An 18,787-nucleotide genomic window follows, 5' to 3' on the forward strand; every position below is an offset into this window, starting at 1 on the left:
GCATAGTCATAGTTACTGAGGATAGACTACCTGACTATATCCGTATTCAGTCGGAAATGACTTTTGGCTTCTTCACGCAGTTTCTCCACCCAAACGACTAAACAGTCTGGCGTTTTGTCGCTATCTCCCTCTACCAACTCGACTAATCATTTCATTCTTCCCAGTCAAATTGTCTTCATTGCATTTTGAAGTGGGGGGAAGCCCCAAAATGTGGAGGCGATCTGTCGAAATGGTAACATCCATAATTTTCACGCAGAGATCGCGAGTTCAATTCTCACTCCCAACATTCTTCCAAAAAATGGAAGTAAAAGTGACAAACCAGCCGAAATGTGTTGAAAGTCACTATAATAGAGAAAAAAATCCCCCAAGATGAATTCTCGCGTAACTTTTGAAAAGGTCCTATGTAACATTCACATCAACTCGAGAAAAACGGAGTTGAAGATCGGAATATTGTTCCGCGAATTGTTTCAAAAGGAATCGATCTTTATCACTACTTTTACCACTAGCAGTCAATAATAACTCTGAAAAACCAATCGTAGCTGTTGTTATGTGATTTTAGTTAGAAATTCAAGCCTTCGAGCGAAAAATGTTACATTGGACGTTTTGACTGCCCGCTTTGTACATTGGACAAATAACGTTGCACGATGAGAATCTGAAAATAACTACTAAACAACGATCAAAATACTTGCATTTCGTGCTAAAAGCAGATCATTATTGTTATAACTCGTTGAATTGAACTAAAAACGATATCAACACCCGATAATAACAAAAACTCAAAATGACCGAAGTGCGATTTCGTGTTGTATTGGTTGCTTTGTTACTTCGGATGTATCGAGCGTCAGAGGAAAGTGGTGTCCGAAGTAACAGTCGAGTGCTTAAAATTCGAATCTGTACATTGCTCATTTTTTGTATCGGCGATAAAAAGGTGAAAAGGATAGATACTTGAACGAGTGTTTTCTCAATGCATGCATGCATGCATGCAATGCATAACTAATAGTGTGCATCCATTAACTCGATTTGTTTACATTTGTTACTTAGGACGTTTTCAAAAGTTACGCGAGAATTCGTTCCTCTCTCTCCCCCATGTGTCATGTATGCATGCATCGATGTTTGAGTTCAACTTGGTTTGATATACGCTACAGGTGAGCTAGATTTTTTTGTATTCTACACGAAAATTACTCACACGTATAAAATAGCATCCAGTGTGTGTGCGCTATTTTGCACGCTATTTACTAATATTAACGCCAGTACCGTTTCAGCATACTTGATAAATATCTAAGTTCGTTGGTTTGAGTTCACGAAGATGATACTACCCAGCAAACATTAAATCGCATAACAAGCGTGTATATAACATCATATGCCCTAAAATTTAGTTGGCATATAATGCACCTAACTGGCATATGCATGCAAAAGTGGAGGCCATATACATACATGGCAAATGCTTACCGAATTTGTTTGGATGAATATGCAACTTTGACCGGCTATAATAGCGACTTTTGCCATACTCATATACGATTTATTACAGACATAGAAAAAAAAAACAAATGGCGCAAAATATTTTCGTGAAATGTTTATTATAGCCTCACGAATCGCCATTTTTATATATGAGTATTTATGTTTGCAGAAATAATAATTGTTTGATTGACTTGTGTTGGGAGTGGAATATGAATGTTTAAAATGGCACAGATTGATGTTTGGTGAAAACTGCTCCGATGTGGGTTCGAACTCCGGTCGTCTGGATTATCATCCACCAGCTATCTCGCGCGGCTATCTGATATTTAATTCAACAGCGGTTAAAACTTTCGAGTGCATCAGCATTTCATTGACATTTCAATATGATGTAATATGTTCTTTATTAGGATCTAATATGATTCACTGTTACATGATTTTCTTCAGCATGCAACCCGATTCACTACAGTACTGAATCGATTTAAATTATACGCTTATACTACACACAAACTGCATCAGCGTAATATACGCATATGATGCGGATTAAATATATTTTACGACAATGTACATCATAAAATTGATGTTTATTATACCTAATTGCGACTTAATTTGATAATGGTACATAAAATCGACTTTTCACATTTTATGCGATTTCAAATATACACGATACATACTTTGATTGATATTATATGCGATTATGATTTATTCGGATTTCTTGTAAGACTTGGCACGTGCAAAATTATACGATTTAATGTTAGCTGGGTAGTTCATCACTAACTGGACTAGTTCATCAGTCATCCTCGCTAGTCAACGCTAGTCAATTCATTTTCTCGTCAATTTATATTTTGTTGACGACGACTGCCGAAGCAGTTCTAGTCGGAGCGAAGCTACTGAGAGTAGAGTCGGTCTTAATTTTTTACCTTCGAAGATTTCGGGCCCTGGTAGCAAGAGCACTATAATTGACGTAACGTAACGTGTCGTGGATGTGTATGTGAATCGCACTAAAACTCTATTACCAGATCTGGAATATTCCTATCATTTTGTTTACATATATTTGACATAAAAACGATAAAATAGAACATTTATTTTACAACTACAAATGTCCATAATTGTCAAAAAAGGAAGATGTGATTTCCACACACCAATGTGGGAGCAGAACGAAACCAGCGATCGCTCAAGCAAGACTTGTTTCATCGTTTAAGTTTTTCCTGTTTTTGAGGTTGTGTACCTTTGCGGTTTCCCGAATCTAAATCTGTGTAGAAAAATGGCCCTCCACGTACCAAAAGCACCCGGTTTTGCTTCCATGCTCAAGGAAGGAGCTCGTGTAAGTATAAATAATGACAGCAACGTAAAAAGTTTTGACTTTGGGAAAAAACACATTTTTTACATTAAGATACACAGTCAATGACTCACGTGAAGTTTTTGGGTATGCTCCTTTTTAGGCATATTCCGGTCTTGAGGAGGCGGTTTACCGTAATATTAACGCATGTAAAGAGTTTGCCAGTTCTGTGCGATCTGCTTACGGACCAAACGGCATGAATAAGATGATCATAAACCACATTGAAAAACAATTTGTCACATCTGATGCGGGAACCATCATGCGTGAGCTTGATGTAGAACACCCGGCAGCAAAACTTATGATTCAGGCAAGTCAAATGCAAGAAGCAGAAGTAGGTGATGGCACAAACTTCGTTGTTGTGTTCTGTGGTGCTTTACTGGAGGTTGCAGAGGAACTTCTGCGACTCGGAGTAACCACCAGTGACATAACTGAAGGTTATGAAAAAGCCTTGGACAAAGCTCTAGAGATCCTGCCGAAACTCGTTTGTCACGAGGTCAAAGATTTCAGAAACGAGGAACAAGTGAAGGAAACGATCAGAGCATCGGTCATGTCGAAGCAATTGGGCTTCGAAGATTTTATCTCAGAATTAATCACAAAGGCTTGTGTATCAATTCTGCCGGAGAAGACCACTTTCAACGTTGATAACGTTCGTGTCTGCAAGATTTTGGGCAGTGGACTACACACCTCAGAAGTCGTTCACGGAATGGTGTTCAAAAGATTTGTTGAGGGAGAGGTTTCTTCCGCAAATGATGCAAAGATTGCTCTGTACTCATGCCCGGTGGACATTATCCAAACTGAAACCAAAGGAACTGTGTTGATTAAGTCTGCTGAGGAGTTGAAGAGTTTCAGCCAAGGTGAGGAGAATCTACTGGAAACCCAGATTAAAGCTATCGCTGATACTGGTGCAAAGGTAATTGTAGCTGGAGGAAAATTTGGCGATATGGCTCTTCACTACATGAACAAATACGGTCTGATGGCAGTTCGACTGAATTCTAAATTTGATTTGCGACGTTTGAGCAAAGCTGTCAACGGAACCGTCCTGCCGCGTCTAACCCCACCAAGCTCGGAGGAACTTGGATATTGTGACAAAGTATTTGTTAACGAGGTTGGAGATACTTCGGTTTGTATTTTCAAATCTGAAGGTGCCGATAGTAGAATCGCTACAATTGTAATCCGCGGGTCGACCGACAATTACATGGATGATATTGAACGTGCAATCGATGATGGTGTCAACACCTTTAAGGGACTCTCCCGTGACGGTCGTTTCCTGCCTGGAGCAGGTGCTACCGAAGTCGAACTTGCACAACAATTGGCCGAGTATGCCGATACATTACCAGGCTTGGAGCAATATGCCGTCCGCAAATTTGCTGTGGCATTGGAGGCTTTCCCCAAGGCTCTGGCTGAGAACAGTGGTGTCAATGCTACTGACGTATTGAATAAACTCTATCTAGCTCACAAAGAGGGCAAGAAAAATGAAGGATTCGATATTGATGCTGAGTTGCCATCGACGATCGATGTCACGAGCTCTAAAATCTTCGACTTGTTCCAGACCAAATACTGGGCCTTGAAATACGCCGTTGGAGCTGCTTGCACGATCCTAAAGGTGGATCAAATCATCATGGCAAAGAGAGCCGGTGGACCTAAGCCTCGGCAGGGTGGTGCGAATAGCGATGATGAATCATAAGCTTGAAATATAATCACTACATGTTAGTATAACGAACGATCTTACATTACGATTTTTTGTAATAATATTCACATTTTCACGCTATCATCAAAACTAAGCAAGAACAAACGCTGAAATTTTTAAGATTAATTTTATCTAACATCTGAAAACCTAATTAGCACATTTCTTACTGCTTCTCGTACCAACCAGTTGTATAAGAAATACACGTTTTTTCATTGTGTTGGGAATCATTTAATATAGATGTCGAATGATTTTGTTATCATCCGAAATTTCATGACGATTGAATGTAAATTGTTTTTCTTTGATTCATAACTAGCCGACCCGACAAACTTCGTTCCACCCAAAATTTATTTTTCGTTATCACATCCATGTTTTCTTACTAAGCACATGTTCATGGGTCCAATCGCAGAACTGTTCATTGATTGATCTTCTAATCTACCCTATAAAATTTCAGTACTTCTACCAAAACTTGACATTCTAATATCAGATTATTTTCAGACACAATTCTCGTGCAAGATTTTTCATCCACTTGCAAATAACATGTTTCTCCGTTACATGGAATAAATGTTTGATACAGATAATATGATAGAATGAAGACAGCCCTAAATCGGACAATTTTTTTTCTCGAGTTTTGCTCTATCAACACATTCGGCGATCCATTTTTATTTATATAGATAGAAGACGACATAGGAGAGCGTTTTTTCACATTAAAATTCAATTCAACTTTCGAACGATGATCAATTTCGTTACCGCACACATCAAATAGACTAACAACGCTTGTCAATATGTTATTTGCGAATTGAATTTTTCGAATTTTCTCATTTTCCTTCAGTTTTCCGAAAATTTTTAAATGTCACGTTTGGTTGGAGTATGTTTATTATTTCTATGGAACCCTCTCTCTCCATTTTAGAGAAGGTAGGGGTATCGTATTCAGGGTGGCCACCCATTCGGGAAATGTGGGGAATCAAAATCCATCGGAAAAAGGTCGGGAATTGCTTCACGAAGTCGGAATTTTTTTGTTCAATGTTTTTTTCGGCGCTCTAAAATGTGACTGTATGTGTTTTAGCGCATTACGACATTCTAAGCAGCGTGAATCTGTGTTTTTCGAAAAATCCTATTCATTTTCCATCAGTAAACTGGGAAATGTTTAAGGATTTTATAAGCGAGGGGGGTTTGAGGGAATTCGAAAACGAGAACGTTACGAACCTACTGATAGGGAAGAATAATCTTCAGAAGCTTTCCTGTTAATTGCACTTGATTGAAAATTCAGAAAAGGAAATTGATTTGATCGCAGTATTACATGAATAGAAAACATTAAAATAAACTCTTTCGCTTGAATGTAATTTTAGATTCCAAGGGAAAGTGGCAGATTATTTTTCAGCAACGGTGATATCTTTTTCGGGATTCTTCTCGATGCCCGCCGGTGGTTAATGTTAACTCGATAACCACCAAACGAAAAGAGTTGCGCTTTTGTATGTGTGTGTGTGGCGGCTGATCCGTTGCATCAAACTGAACCAAATTTTCGAGGCTGGTAGTCTCTTGATCGCCTTCTCTTCTCCCGATGAATTCCCTTTTGGCCTAAGTGGGAATTTTAACGATCCCGACGAAAAAATCGGCCCTTCTGCGCTCCCTCACAGTTCGAAACATACTGAATGCGTTTCACCACCTGAATATCGTTTAAGTATGCCTTTAATGGACAAATGAATCGAGAGAAGGTGTGGTTTACTATGGCAATTTGGAAGGCAAACTAGAGGCGAATGAACTCTCTGAGTTTGAAACTTTCAGCGACTGAGCAATAAACGAAGGAAAATTATATGATTTTCGCGATGTAAAACATTTTCCGTTTTTCATTTTATGCATCCAATATTGGATACGAAAATATTCTACTGACGGGGAAGAATAATCTTCAGAAGTTTTCCTGCTAATTGCACTTGATTGAAAAATCACAAAACAAAATGTATTTGGTCGCATTATTATATGGATGAGAAACATTAAAATAAACTCTTTCGCTTTAATGCAATTTTTCAATTCCAAGGGGAACTGGCAGATTATTTTTCAGCAACGATGACATCTTTCCGGATTCTTCTCAATGATCGATGACCACCAAACGAAAAGAGTTGCGCGCGAGTTGTGTGTGTGTGGCGGCTGCTCCGAAGCTTCAAGCAGAACCAATTTTCGATGCTGTAACTTTCTTTGTCGCCTTTACGGTGGCATCTCTCTCCTCCCGATGGATAACCTTCTGGCCTAAGGTGCACAAACAGGCTGGTGACACCGTTCATCAGCGCTTTCATGATGAATGAAGTTAGCTTCGCCACAACAGCGACAACATGATCCTATCGCTGTTCAATTATAACTGAGCGGATTTCCGAGCGGCGCTCGCTTATATACCTATTGGTGATTTCAATAGCCTGTTTCGAAAACAATTTTAGGGCTATATAAGTTTTGGAAGTTTTGGATCAATAACTAACAAGTATATAACGCGTAGACATTTTATATTTCGAATGAGGTGTTTATCATACCTTTCGTTCAGTTGTTTAAGAGCTATTAACGCTCAAAATCTCGTTCTCCGGCGTAACGCTTTCGTTTTCGAAATTTTGGATTTACACACCAGTATAGAAATGAAAGACGTAGTCCTACGTCAAAACGTTGAAAAAAAAGTTTGAAAAGGATCGGTCAACTAGGTAATTTTCTACCTAGTTGACCGATCCTTTTCAGACTTTCAGACACTAAAATATAACCCGTAAGTAAGCGTTTGACATATTTATTTCATTCAACTTCAATGTCATAACCGTATGCTTGCACCTTACGCTCAACTCCACCCAGAATGTTCTCTACAATATCTGGCTGCAGCTTCTTCTGTACGGAAATCCACTTTTTCTTCATGTCTTTCTCAGATTGAACCTCCGTGGGATGCCTCCGTAGAACCTGCTTCATAATAGTCCAGTATATTTCGATGGGTAAGAAATAGACTGGGCTATTATGAAACAGACCTGCACAACGTTCTTGGATACGAAAGTGACCCCGTTGGCTTCGTACCACTTCAAGGCACCCTTTGAATAGTGACATGAAGCGAGATCCGACAAGAAGATCGTAGAGTCATCGTGTTTAACAGAGGAAGCAGACGCTTCTGTAGACACTCCTTGAGATAGATCTGCTCGTTTACAGTCCTGGTAGTCACGAACAGCGCACTCCTTTCGCCACATGAGCCACATGAAATCTGTTCTGGGCGGTGAAAAACAGTAGCCCCGAAAGCCGCCGAAAGTACGACTTCACGGAAGTCTCAGACAATGAGGCTTCGTCAGCATTTGGTTGTACAGTTTCCGGGCCGTGACTCAGACAATGAGGCTTTGTCAGCATTTGGTTGTACAGTTTCCGGGCCGGGACTTTCTCTCTCCGTATTTTGCTGTTCACCACGATTTGAAGCCTTCTGCACTTTGTTAGGGGTGTGTCACATCAAATTGCATCACGGAAAAAACGCTGTAGAAATTCGCCCAATAGATCGATCCTTTTGAAAATTTTAGACAGTAAAATAAAAACTATTAAACAACTTTTGGCATTTTCTTTTTATTCATACTTCGAGCCCAAGCCCGTATGCTCGCACCTTCCTCTTTACCCCGTCCATAAGGTTCTGTACAACGTCAGGTTGTAGTTTTTTTTAACAGAAATCCATTTTCTCTTGAAGCCCGCCTCCGATTTGACAACTTTTGGGTTCTTCCGGAGGGCCTGCTTCATAATCGCCCAATATTTCTCTATTGGGCGAAGCTCCGACGCGTTGGGCGGGTTCATTTCCTTTGCCACGAAGGCGACCCCGTTGGCTTCGTACCACTCCAACACGTCCTTTGAATAGTGGCACGAAGCGAGATCCGGCCAGAAGATGGTCGGGCCCTCGTGCTGCTTCAATAGTGGTAGTAAGCGCTTCTGAAGGCACTCCTTAAGGTAAACCTGCCCGTTTACCGTGCCGGTCATCACGAAGGGGGCGCTCCGCTTTCCGCAAGAGCAGATCGCTTGCCACACCATGTACTTTTTGGCAAACTTGGATAGTTTCTGCTTGCGAATCTCCTCCGGAACGCTGAATTTGTCCTCTGCGGAGAAGAACAACAGGCCTGGCAGCTGACGAAAGTCCGCTTTGACGTAGGTTTCGTCGTCCATTACCAGGCAATGCGGCTTCGTCAGCATTTCGGTGTACAACTTCCGGGCTCGCGTCTTCCCCACCATGTTTTGCCTTTCGTCGCGGTTAGGAGCCTTCTGAACCTTGTATGTACGCAGGCCCTCCCGCTGCTTGGTCCGCTGGACGAATGAACTTGACAAATTCAGCTTATTGGCGACATCCCGGACCGAACTTCTCGGATCACGTCTAAACTGCTTAACTACGCGCTTGTGATCTTTTTCACTGACGGAGCATCCATTTTTGCCGTTCTTCACCTTCCGGTCGATGGTTAGATTTTCGAAATATCGTTTTAGTACTCTGCTGACCGTGGATTGCACGATTCCCAGCATCTTACCGATGTCCCGATGTGACAACTCTGGATTCTCGAAATGAGTGCACAGGATTAATTCACGACGCTCTTTTTCGTTCGACGATATTTTTCCAAATTTACGAAAAATTGACAGTGAAGCATGGTCAACGTGATCTATACACTCTTATCTGATTATAAGCGAAAGCTGAAGATATAATTCCTAAAAATTAAATTTCCACAGCGTTTTTTCCGTGATGCAATTTGATGTGACACACCCTTTAGTGTCGATCAACCATGACGAAATATCCGGATCTTGCAGCCAAATTGGCTTTGAAGGGTAGTTTTGCCTGTCATTTTGTACCTAGTGCTGTTATGCTTCCTATGTTACAGATAATAGATATATTTTGTGTAACATAGGAATAATTTTTTTATGAAAAAACGATGGAAATTGCCAAAACTCCATACGTACGCTTTAGTTGATAGTTTGGGAAGGAAGCCAGACAACTTTTTGATTTTATCGTATCTCTATTTCTGTTTATATCAGCCTAATGCCAACAAAAACAGCGCGAATGTCTTTCTCATTAGTGCAATAATCAAAAATGTCGAAATTTCATTTTTTTTTTCCGATTGGTGACAACATTCCCTGACATTATTTGAATTCCCTGATTTTCAAGGTTTTTCAAGGTAGTCGACACCCTGATGATGTAATTGTAGAACATTTTCCGATTTTTCTCTCGGCCATATTGATAAGCGTGGCAATATGTATGGAAAAAATTCATCATCGAATTTCAAAAACCGACCATGTACATTTTGTTTGTTGGTCAAAAATCTGTGCAAAGTTTCAGCTCGATCGGACATGATTTGGGGGTGCCTCAAAGCACTCAATGTTTTGATTTTTTGATCCTTGAAAATCTTCCAAGGGGGGAGTAAAGGAAATTTGGAAAATCGAATTTTTTTTTCGATGCCAAATGACTTTAAAGGGCATGAAACTGTCGAGAACTGGTGTCATCTCGGAAAAAAAAATTTTGGCCGAAAATCGACCTTCTGGGACTTAGCCTGAGAGGCAATGAAGGTATGGAAAAAAAATTATCGAATTTAAAGAACCGACCACGTACATTTTGTTTATTCTTCCAAAGAAATGACCTGTGGAAAATTTCAGCTCAATCGGACATGATTTAGGGGTGCCTCAAAGCACTCAAAATTTTGGTTTTTTGGCCACTCAAGCCACTCAGTTCCAAAATGTCGATTTTCGGGCAATTTTTTTTTTTGTGATAACACCAGATCTCGATGTTTTATGCATTTTTAAGTCAATTGGCATCGAAAACAAAATTCCGATTTTCTAAATTTCCTTCCCCCCTTGGAAGATTTTCGAGGATGAAAAAATCAAAACTTTGAATGCTTTGAGGCACCCCTGAATCATGTCCGATTGAGCTGAAATTTTGCACAAGTCATTTTTTTGGACCAATAAACAAAATGTACATGGTCGGTTTTTTAAATTCGATAATTTTTTTCCATACCTTCATTGCCTCTGAGGCTAAGTCCCAGAAGGTCGATTTTCGGCCAAAATTTTTTTTTCGTGATAATACCAGATCTCGACGTACAGAATGAGACATTTTGATTTTGATTTGGATCAATTTCATGAAACTGTTACGATTTCAACGAAATGCTTTATCTCGCAATCTTTTGGCTTCCTTCTGTACGTTTTCCTAAATTTTCCCCGTTTTACCTCCAGAGATTCCACTTTTGTTTCCCGTAGCCGTTTTATTAACTTTGACTCATATGACGACAAAAAAGCTCAACATCTTTTTTGAAGCTATCCGTCCAAAGTGAAGTAAAGCATCATACACTTGTCGCATAGCACAACCTCCCACTCCCACATATTTTCATATAAACATTCGCTAATGGAAAAGCCTTCTCAAAGTTGGGGTTTCTAATGAGGTACAGAATACCGTTTTGGGTAAAACTTCCGTAAACCTGTCCTTTTCAAAAATGGTTCAGTCGTTCATTTTTCGGATCATAGTGAGCAAACTTGTTTATGTTGCTAGCAATATTGTTTCAATGATAAATCTGCTCAGCTGATACGACCAAAATTCGTCAAATATCAAAAAGTCAATAGTCAAAAGCTTCTCGAATCGTTTTCCCTCCATTTTTTATCGGAATGAATGATGGAAAGATTAAGGATACTTGAACGCAGTGCTTCGCATCTCAGACGAAATTTCAAGATTTGTCAGTCGTAAAATTTTAGCGAGTTTTTTTCAATCCTTTGATGAACCGAGTGAAATATGCAATTCAAAGCTACCCAAATTCAAAAGCTTCATTTTGAAGAACCAGTTGCAGCTCGCGTAATATGACCAATTCACGTTTACACTGTCCATCGACACAAAAGGGAATTTGTTCAAATATATAATTTCCATGCCTTCTTCAAAAGCTGCATGTCCTGATGCTTGAGAATGTCCCAAGAACATTGATGTCATGTAAAGATTTATCAAATCCTTCTCATCTTCATCCCAAAATCTGACATTCAGATCCATCTGTATCCTCTTTGTAGTCATGTTCAAAGACTCGCCGAAACCAAAGGCAATGTATGGCTTACATGGTTTCATCGAACCAAAAATCGTCAAAAAACTCATTTTATCACGCCATAGTTAGACCTTCTCAGCTTCCTGGTTATCATGAAACATCTTCTCAATACAATAATGTATTTTTCAGCAGTGTGGAGTGATTTGTGCTACATAACTGTTTCCAGGCACCACAGGAGCTCGGCTTTCATAGTATGATTTTCAAACATTAATTATCGATAGTTTTCGAAGAAGAAAAGGAAGGGAATTAGTTGAGGCTGAACGGCAGGTACGTCTACTTTTGCGCGCTGTACTGAAAAACCTACAGAGAGTCAAACTAGTCAAATACAACTTTTTTGGTATCATTAACTTTCTAATTCAAAATTATAATTGACGGAATTCCATTTTTTTCCAGATTGGTGACGAAATTCTCTGATATTCCCTGACATTGTTTGAATTCCCTGATATTCCCTGATTTTCAAGGTAGTCGATACCCTGTTTTATGCATTTTTAAGTCATTTCGCATCGAAAAAAAATCGATTTTCCGAATTTCCTTTCCGCTTGGAAGATTTTCGAGGATCAAAAAATCAAAATTTTCAGTGCTTTGAGGCACCACTAAATCATGTCCGATCGAGCTGAAACTTTGCACAGATAATTTTTTTGGCCAATAATCAAAATGTACATGTCGGTTTTTGAAATTTGACATGGCCATTTTCGCTGCCACCCTAATATTGATCTACAGGAAGAGACGAATACAACAAAATAATGACGGCTCAAATCGGACCGTCTTTTCCTCGGATTTTGCGCTTACCAACACATTGAACTCTCCATTTTTTTTATATAGACAATTAGACAGCCAACACATTCGACGCTTTATGTTGGGATATTTTTTGTTAGAAGAGCGTTGCTCACTGGGACTGACGGGGCTGTTAATTTGGACATCTCACACGATGATTCAAAACAACGATATAAATTTTACAAATAGCATAGATAATTCTGTATTCATCTTACGTGTAAAAGTAAACAGACTTTGTTTCAGTTGCAAAGCCATATCCATAGAAGTACCTATTCTAAAGTAGGTATCCTGCTTCACTGCCATATAGTTTTTTTAGTGTGAGAAATGATTGCATATCACTATTGACCACTAATAAACGAAAATGTCAGAGACTGACGAATGCTTCACTCATTCTTTCCGCTTGTAAAATAAGTAAATCTAGAAACATCAACTTCTTAAAAAATCAACGGAATTCAGTGTCCTTCGAAGCCTTATCTCTATTTTCATTGAAAAAACGGCCGTTGACCGGTATTAGATTCTTCACTGCTGATGATAGACATTCGCTTTTTTCCTTGGCAAATATCTATAGCAGAGGAGAAATCTAAACAACCACCAAATAGGATATATGAATCAGGATCAGCGTTTGGTTGGAGATTTGGGGAACCTTTTATTCGACTTCCTCTTGATTTTTCTTGTCCTTCTTTTTCTTCTTTTTCTCTTTTTTGGACTCGGAGGGCTATGTGGAATAAAAGAAAATGTCACTTGTGTAACTTCGTTGAAAACAAAATGGATCTGTACCTCTTCGGTGGCATCTGCTTCTACAGCTTGTTCGGAGGATTCTTGTGCTTCAGGTGCCTCGTCATCCTTCTTATGTTTTTTCTTCTTTTTCTTTTTCTTCTCGCCGGCATCTGCTTCGACGGCGGAAGTTTCCATTGAGTTATCCGCCACACTTGTGATGCTCAGTTTGCGCTAAAAACATAATTGATACTTGCAAACTCGGAAATTTGATGTTGCTGCCTTCGAATCTAATCTTCACCGAACAGTGATCAACAAAGACTAAAGCATGCCATTACTCATTGAATATGTGAACGGAACACTTACCTTTCCACCAGTTATATCATCTTCCGCCGTGGCTCCATTGCTATCACTTGGTTTGGGCAATTGCTTGTTGAAATCCGTATAACCAGTCAACCAATCCCGAGGAGTCTTATCGTTTGGTTTGCCGTACTTATCCAACTTACCGCTAGCAATCAGTTGCTTCTTCATGGAAGCTTTCGGGCCCAAACCCCACTTGCGAGGGTACGTGTCCCGTTCCATAATAACACGTTTGATCTTAGCGCACACACCGTGATCACAGCTGGCCATTGTCGATGTCGTCATCATTGCGATACCAAGCGCAATAGCCTCACCTTTGGTGGTCACAATCACAATTTCCTGATCAATTTCGATGCCGTCCTCGTAGCGAAGAACGCCTGGGATCATTATCTTAGCACCGTAGCACACAGCATTCACCGAGCTGTCCTTCATAATTATACGTTTGTGGCCGACTAACAGTCCCTCCAGTGGCTTAATGACTCTTCGAAGCATGGATTCATCTTTATGGTTTTCATACAGATATTGCGCATCCAGAACATCATGCATGGTTACCATTCCATCCTTTTCCGACTGAATACCGGACCGGACGCGCCGAAGTTCCAACATTTGACCGCCGACGCCAGTGACAAGGCCCAAATGCACGCACATAGTACGAATGTATGATCCTGCCTCGCAGCTTACCCAAAATACTCCCATATTACGCTGTTCATCGTAATCCAGCAGTTTGGAATCATACACGGTACGGACGCGAAGCTGACGCTTGACAGCCGATATTAATGGAGGACGCTGGAACAATGCACCGCGAAGCTTCTCCAAACCTTGATGTACTTTTGCAATGGATTCCACTGCCGAGTGCAACTTGAAGACGGCAACGTATTCTTTACCGGCACTTTGCTGGCTCTTCACCAATCTCGTCGCCCTGTCGATACAGACGATCAAACATCCGGTAACCTTCGGATCCAATGTTCCTGAATGTCCAGTTTTATCAACTTTCAAAATTTTCTTAATCCAGGCGACCACCTCGTGCGAGCTGGGATTGGATGGTTTATCTAAATTGATAAAGCCTGACGTCACGTAGTCTTTAATTTTTCGATTCAATGGTGAAGATCCGAATGGTAACGGGGTGTAATGGTTGGTCCTGACATTTAGCCGATCAAAATTTTTCAACAGCAGAGGCCATTTCGAAGTTTCCAGCTTAGCAATCGCCTCCGATGGTTTGATCTGGAACTCGCCAGATTTTTGAATTTCACCAAGATTTTCGACTCCAGGTTCCTGCTTAATCTTCTTCTTTTTCTTCTCTTTTTTGATGGTCGGAGATCCCATTTCTGCAATTTATTCAGTTAAAAGTAATGTGCATAAATTTCATCAGAGGTAATTTTTTTTTAATCAAGGTTTCGCCTCGTGTGTTGAATGTTATTTATTGCAGCCATAACTTACCAACGTCGGACATTTCGTTCACTTAGCTTGACAGCTTGCCTACGGAGAACTTTGTATTCAAACTACACTATTAGCAATTTCGATCTATGTTTCGAACTAACAAGCCATTCGACGATAGCTAATGTCTACTGCTGCTTTTGACTACCAAAATATTATGCAGCACGCGTGCAGATACAATGTGAGAACGCCGTCTCTTTGAGGTTATGAACTGGTCTCAGATGGATCGTTGTGTGTGAGCAGAATGTTTGACAGTTTTTCGCAGGGCTGTACATGGATGTGCTTAGTTTCAAAACCATTGGGTTTCCTAGTACAGTAATTTAACTTTAATGCGACATGCCAAGACATCGCTCAGAGCATCCCCACCAGTGGGTTGCTATAAGCATTGGTAATTTAACAACTTTAATCGTTGCTGTTTTGAACCCAGCAAACATTAAATCGTATAATTTTGCACGTGCCAAGTCTTACAAGAAATCCGAATAAATCATAATCGCATATAATATCAATCAAAGTATGTATCGTGTATATTTGAAATCGTATAAAATGTAAAAACTCGATTTTATATACTACAGTAATTTACATTTAATGCGACATTTTTTTAATTGGACATACCTGTAATGCGACACATTTAATTGGACATGTTTACATCTAATTGGACAGAGAAAAATCCGCACTGACAGTGGTTAGTGTCGACGTCTGGTGGCAACTTTCGATTTGGGACAAAACTCGATAGTGTAATCTCTATCAGATTAGAAGGCACGAATCCAGTTTTCAAATGTTAAAATTTGAATGAAAATTTCTACATCATGTTATTTAATTACTTTAAACACGTATTTTTGACTCTTATTTAACCGTTTGTCTATACATTTCTGATATTTTGACTGAAACTTTTCATTATATATAATATGAAATTGTCTTCAAACACAATTTTCGTTCGAGATTTTTTCACCACCTGTAAAAAAAAGTGTATTTCATCTCAAAAGAATACAAATTCGATACGGATAAGTTAATTTTTATTCATAATTTTTATTTTGAAAACATGCTCATTCCGCCTGAAAATTGATTACTATCTTTGACGTTCCCGAAATCGTGACACGAAGCTCAGTGCCGTCATCGCAAATATCAACAAACACAGCACAAACGAAAAACAGAATGTGAAAAACAAGTTAGAACCAGAAAAGAAAAACATCAAAATGGACTCAGATAACATTTTGATAAATCGTGGTGAGAGTGTTCTACAAGTGGCTGACGAAACGGGCTTTCCACCGTCGAGAATTTACGGAATCGAGAAGCAAGAAATAGCATTGAGGCATTGCAAGGCGTTGGCCAACAAAACTATCCACTGATTTCGAGATAGTAATGGGAAATATAGGTAAAGAAACCAGATGCCGAAATCGACACAACTATCGTTAAGGAAGGATACGATGTGAAACTTAAAAATACGAATGCAATCGCTCAGCCCATGGCGCCGAAGGAATTAACCAAGAACATTCATAAACTTATCAAAAAAGGTTTAGATGGATATTTTAATGCTATTTCCGCGTGTTCTTATCTATATTAATTCATTGCAGCCTCAAAACACAAATCTTATTTATGTTATGGATTAAGGGATGTTCAAGTGCGTCCGCGGAATAATGAAACAGGGTAAGCAATGTGTATATTGTGTGTTGAAATGGGTGTTGCAATTTACAAAAAAGTCTAATAAAGTCATATATCTAATCGGAAGTCTCTAATTCGCATCTCAATTTTTACAGGATTGTTATTTTCGCTGCAGAAAAGTGGAAATCATGTGTCGCTTGCCAACTGTTTGTGAGAAACGCAATATCCCATATTGCTATACGCCGAGTCGGAAAGACTCGGGAGCAGCAATGGGTGTGAAACGAGGCACAGTTACAATGCTAATCCGAGAGCAGCCCGATTATCAAGAACAGTTCGATAAACTAAAAGTGAAAAATCAATGCCGTCAACACGAATATACCATTGTGCGAGTTTTTACAACACGATAAATTTTTAAGAGTGTTTCAACCATTTTTCCAATCAAGACAACTTATGGTGTTACAATCAATTATTTTGTATTTTTGTTATCATGCCATATACCTAATTACAATTCACTATTGTTATTCGCCAAGAAGGCGAATAATTTCATTTTCATATTCGTTTTTCCATTTTTCGACTTCCACTAATTTATGGTCATCACCAACAGCAATAAGAACATTTTTAAGTACATCCATGATGCTGATAGCCTTCTTATAATCATTGCGTTTTTCGGATTGACTGCTCCAAGAGTACATATAACCCGAAGTACTAAGATCACCCTCAGCACTTTCGTTAGCATCGCAATCTTGCTCTTCATGGTCGGCCTCGAAAAAGTCACCACCAGAGGCAATATACTGGGTCAATTGCTCGTCGGTATATATTTGCGCTACATCTATGTTGTCTGAGTTGCTTAGCCATTCTTGAACTTCTTCTTCGGTCAGTACGTAGTTTGGATCAACGAGTTGCACTACTTTAGAAAGCAACACGCGGGGGTCACTTGTTGGTGATGAAATTGTGAAATCGTTGAACGAGTTATAGTTTTGATCTTGACTGACACTTAAGAGATTGCGCCAACAGTTAGCAATCGTTTCTGGAGTTATAGTGGCCCACGCATCAGTCGCTAGTTGAATAGCGTCATAAAAGCTAAATGATTTGATAACTTCTGCGACTGGACAATCGCTGTCAGTTTCCAACAGAACACGGCGCAGAAAATTCGATTTGTAGATAACTAAAAAATAAAAATAATATTCACTATCTTGGACTCGAAAATGTAATGACATTGTTACCCTTAAAAGCATTGATGATGCCTTGATCCATAGGCTGCAGAATGCTTGTCACATTTGGAGGAAGGAAGATCACCTGAATTTCTGCGTCATCCACTTGAAACTTATCTTTACTGCAATGTGCGGTGCAATTATCTAAAATTAGAAGCGCTTTAGCCGGTCTATTCTGTGCAGCTGCCTTCCGTTTGATTTCAGGAACGAAGACGGAGTAGAACCAATCAGTAAACGTCGCACTAGTTTGCCACGCTTTCTTATTTGAAAAATAGTGTATCCCATCACACACGCCTTGCGTTTTAAAGCATCTAGGATTTGCTGCGCGGCCAAGCACTTGTAATGGTAATTTGTGGCTACCACTTGCATTGCTGCAAGGTGTAATTGTCAGTCGCTCCTTCAAAGACTTGCGTCCGGGTGCAGTTTTTTCGCTAAAACTAACCAATGACTTTGAAGGCAAGGCCTTTACAACTAATGCCGTCTCATCAGCGTTATAAATATCATCAGCACTATAGTTGTTTGAAGTTATAATCTCCGTCAATTTATTCTTAAACGGTTCAACCGCAGCAATATCCGCGTCAAGTTTCTCTCCAGAGACAGTTAACGTTCTGATCCCGTTTCTAGCTTTGAAGCTACGTAACCAACCATAACTTGCTCTAAATCGACAATCGGGCGTCGTGCACGATGTTTCGTGGAGAAGCTTGCATTTTTCACATAAGAGTGCATCTGATATCGGTATGTGTTTCTGACGTTTTCCGTAGAACCACAATAAAACAGCTTCATTCAGCAATACATGCGTCGGAAGTCTTATCCGTTTGCGAAACTGGATGGTTTTATTGGCCATCGTCTTGCAATGCCGCAATGCTATTTCTTGCTTCTTGATTCCGTAAACCGTCGACCGTGGAAGGCCCGTTTCGTCAGCCACTTGTAGAACAGTCTTACCACAATTTAGCAGGTCCAAGACTATGTTCTTATCTTTGATGGTGAGGACATTATACTTTCGTCTCTTGTATTTCACTGGACGGTTATGTTTATCGGGCTTGCTGTTAGCTTCACTGGCAGTGATTTGTTCTAAAGCAATAGAACAGCTCGAATGAATGTTGGCCGATAGTACATCTTCTAAATGTTCATCTAAATATTCTGCTTGCATGTATTCTTCACCAATGTCTACGAAAGTTGAGTCCAT

General features: G+C 39.7%; 3 protein-coding genes and 1 pseudogene across 3 annotated transcripts; 2 read left to right on the forward strand and 2 right to left on the reverse strand.

Annotated features, from left to right (window-relative positions):
* Positions 1 to 2,580: 2,580 nt before the first annotated feature.
* On the forward strand, positions 2,581 to 4,707 carry LOC129767233 (T-complex protein 1 subunit theta). The gene is made up of 2 exons (XM_055767913.1): positions 2,581 to 2,773; positions 2,892 to 4,707. The coding sequence occupies exons 1-2, from the start codon at positions 2,714 to 2,716 to the stop codon at positions 4,470 to 4,472; spliced, it is 1,641 nt and encodes a 546-aa protein (XP_055623888.1). The 5' UTR covers positions 2,581 to 2,713; the 3' UTR covers positions 4,473 to 4,707.
* A 7,749-nt stretch (positions 4,708 to 12,456) lies between these two features.
* LOC129767389 (H/ACA ribonucleoprotein complex subunit 4) lies at positions 12,457 to 15,013 on the reverse strand. Its single transcript, XM_055768251.1, has 4 exons — positions 14,795 to 15,013; positions 13,364 to 14,682; positions 13,061 to 13,231; positions 12,457 to 12,998 (listed from the first exon to the last, which is right to left on the reverse strand). Exons 1-4 carry the CDS (start codon positions 14,805 to 14,807, stop codon positions 12,930 to 12,932), a joined length of 1,572 nt encoding a protein of 523 aa, XP_055624226.1. The 5' UTR covers positions 14,808 to 15,013; the 3' UTR covers positions 12,457 to 12,929.
* A 971-nt stretch (positions 15,014 to 15,984) lies between these two features.
* Positions 15,985 to 16,986, forward strand: LOC129766210 (H/ACA ribonucleoprotein complex subunit 2-like protein; annotated as a pseudogene).
* On the reverse strand, positions 16,909 to 18,787 carry LOC129766211 (jerky protein homolog-like). The gene is made up of 2 exons (XM_055766722.1): positions 17,614 to 18,787; positions 16,909 to 17,555 (listed from the first exon to the last, which is right to left on the reverse strand). Exons 1-2 carry the CDS (start codon positions 18,785 to 18,787, stop codon positions 16,909 to 16,911), a joined length of 1,821 nt encoding a protein of 606 aa, XP_055622697.1.

Source organism: Toxorhynchites rutilus, chromosome 2 (assembly GCF_029784135.1).
Source record: "Toxorhynchites rutilus septentrionalis strain SRP chromosome 2, ASM2978413v1, whole genome shotgun sequence".
NCBI classification, from domain to species: domain Eukaryota; kingdom Metazoa; phylum Arthropoda; class Insecta; order Diptera; family Culicidae; genus Toxorhynchites; species Toxorhynchites rutilus.

Bases quoted from the DNA above. Each gene is read 5' to 3' on its own strand.
- LOC129766211 (XM_055766722.1), bottom strand. From the start codon at position 18,787: ATGGACTCAACTTTCGTAGACATTGGTGAAGAATACATGCAAGCAGAA. The intron at 17,556-17,613 runs GTAACAATGTCA...TTTATTTTTTAG, and splicing joins CATCATCAATGCTTTTAAGG to TTATCTACAAATCGAATTTT.
- LOC129767389 (XM_055768251.1), bottom strand. The intron at 13,232-13,363 runs GTAAGTGTTCCG...TTATGTTTTTAG, and splicing joins ATGATATAACTGGTGGAAAG to CGCAAACTGAGCATCACAAG. The intron at 12,999-13,060 runs GTACAGATCCAT...TATTCCACATAG, and splicing joins AAGCAGATGCCACCGAAGAG to CCCTCCGAGTCCAAAAAAGA.
- LOC129767233 (XM_055767913.1), top strand. From the start codon at position 2,714: ATGGCCCTCCACGTACCAAAAGCACCCGGTTTTGCTTCCATGCTCAAG. The intron at 2,774-2,891 runs GTAAGTATAAAT...GCTCCTTTTTAG, and splicing joins TGCTCAAGGAAGGAGCTCGT to GCATATTCCGGTCTTGAGGA.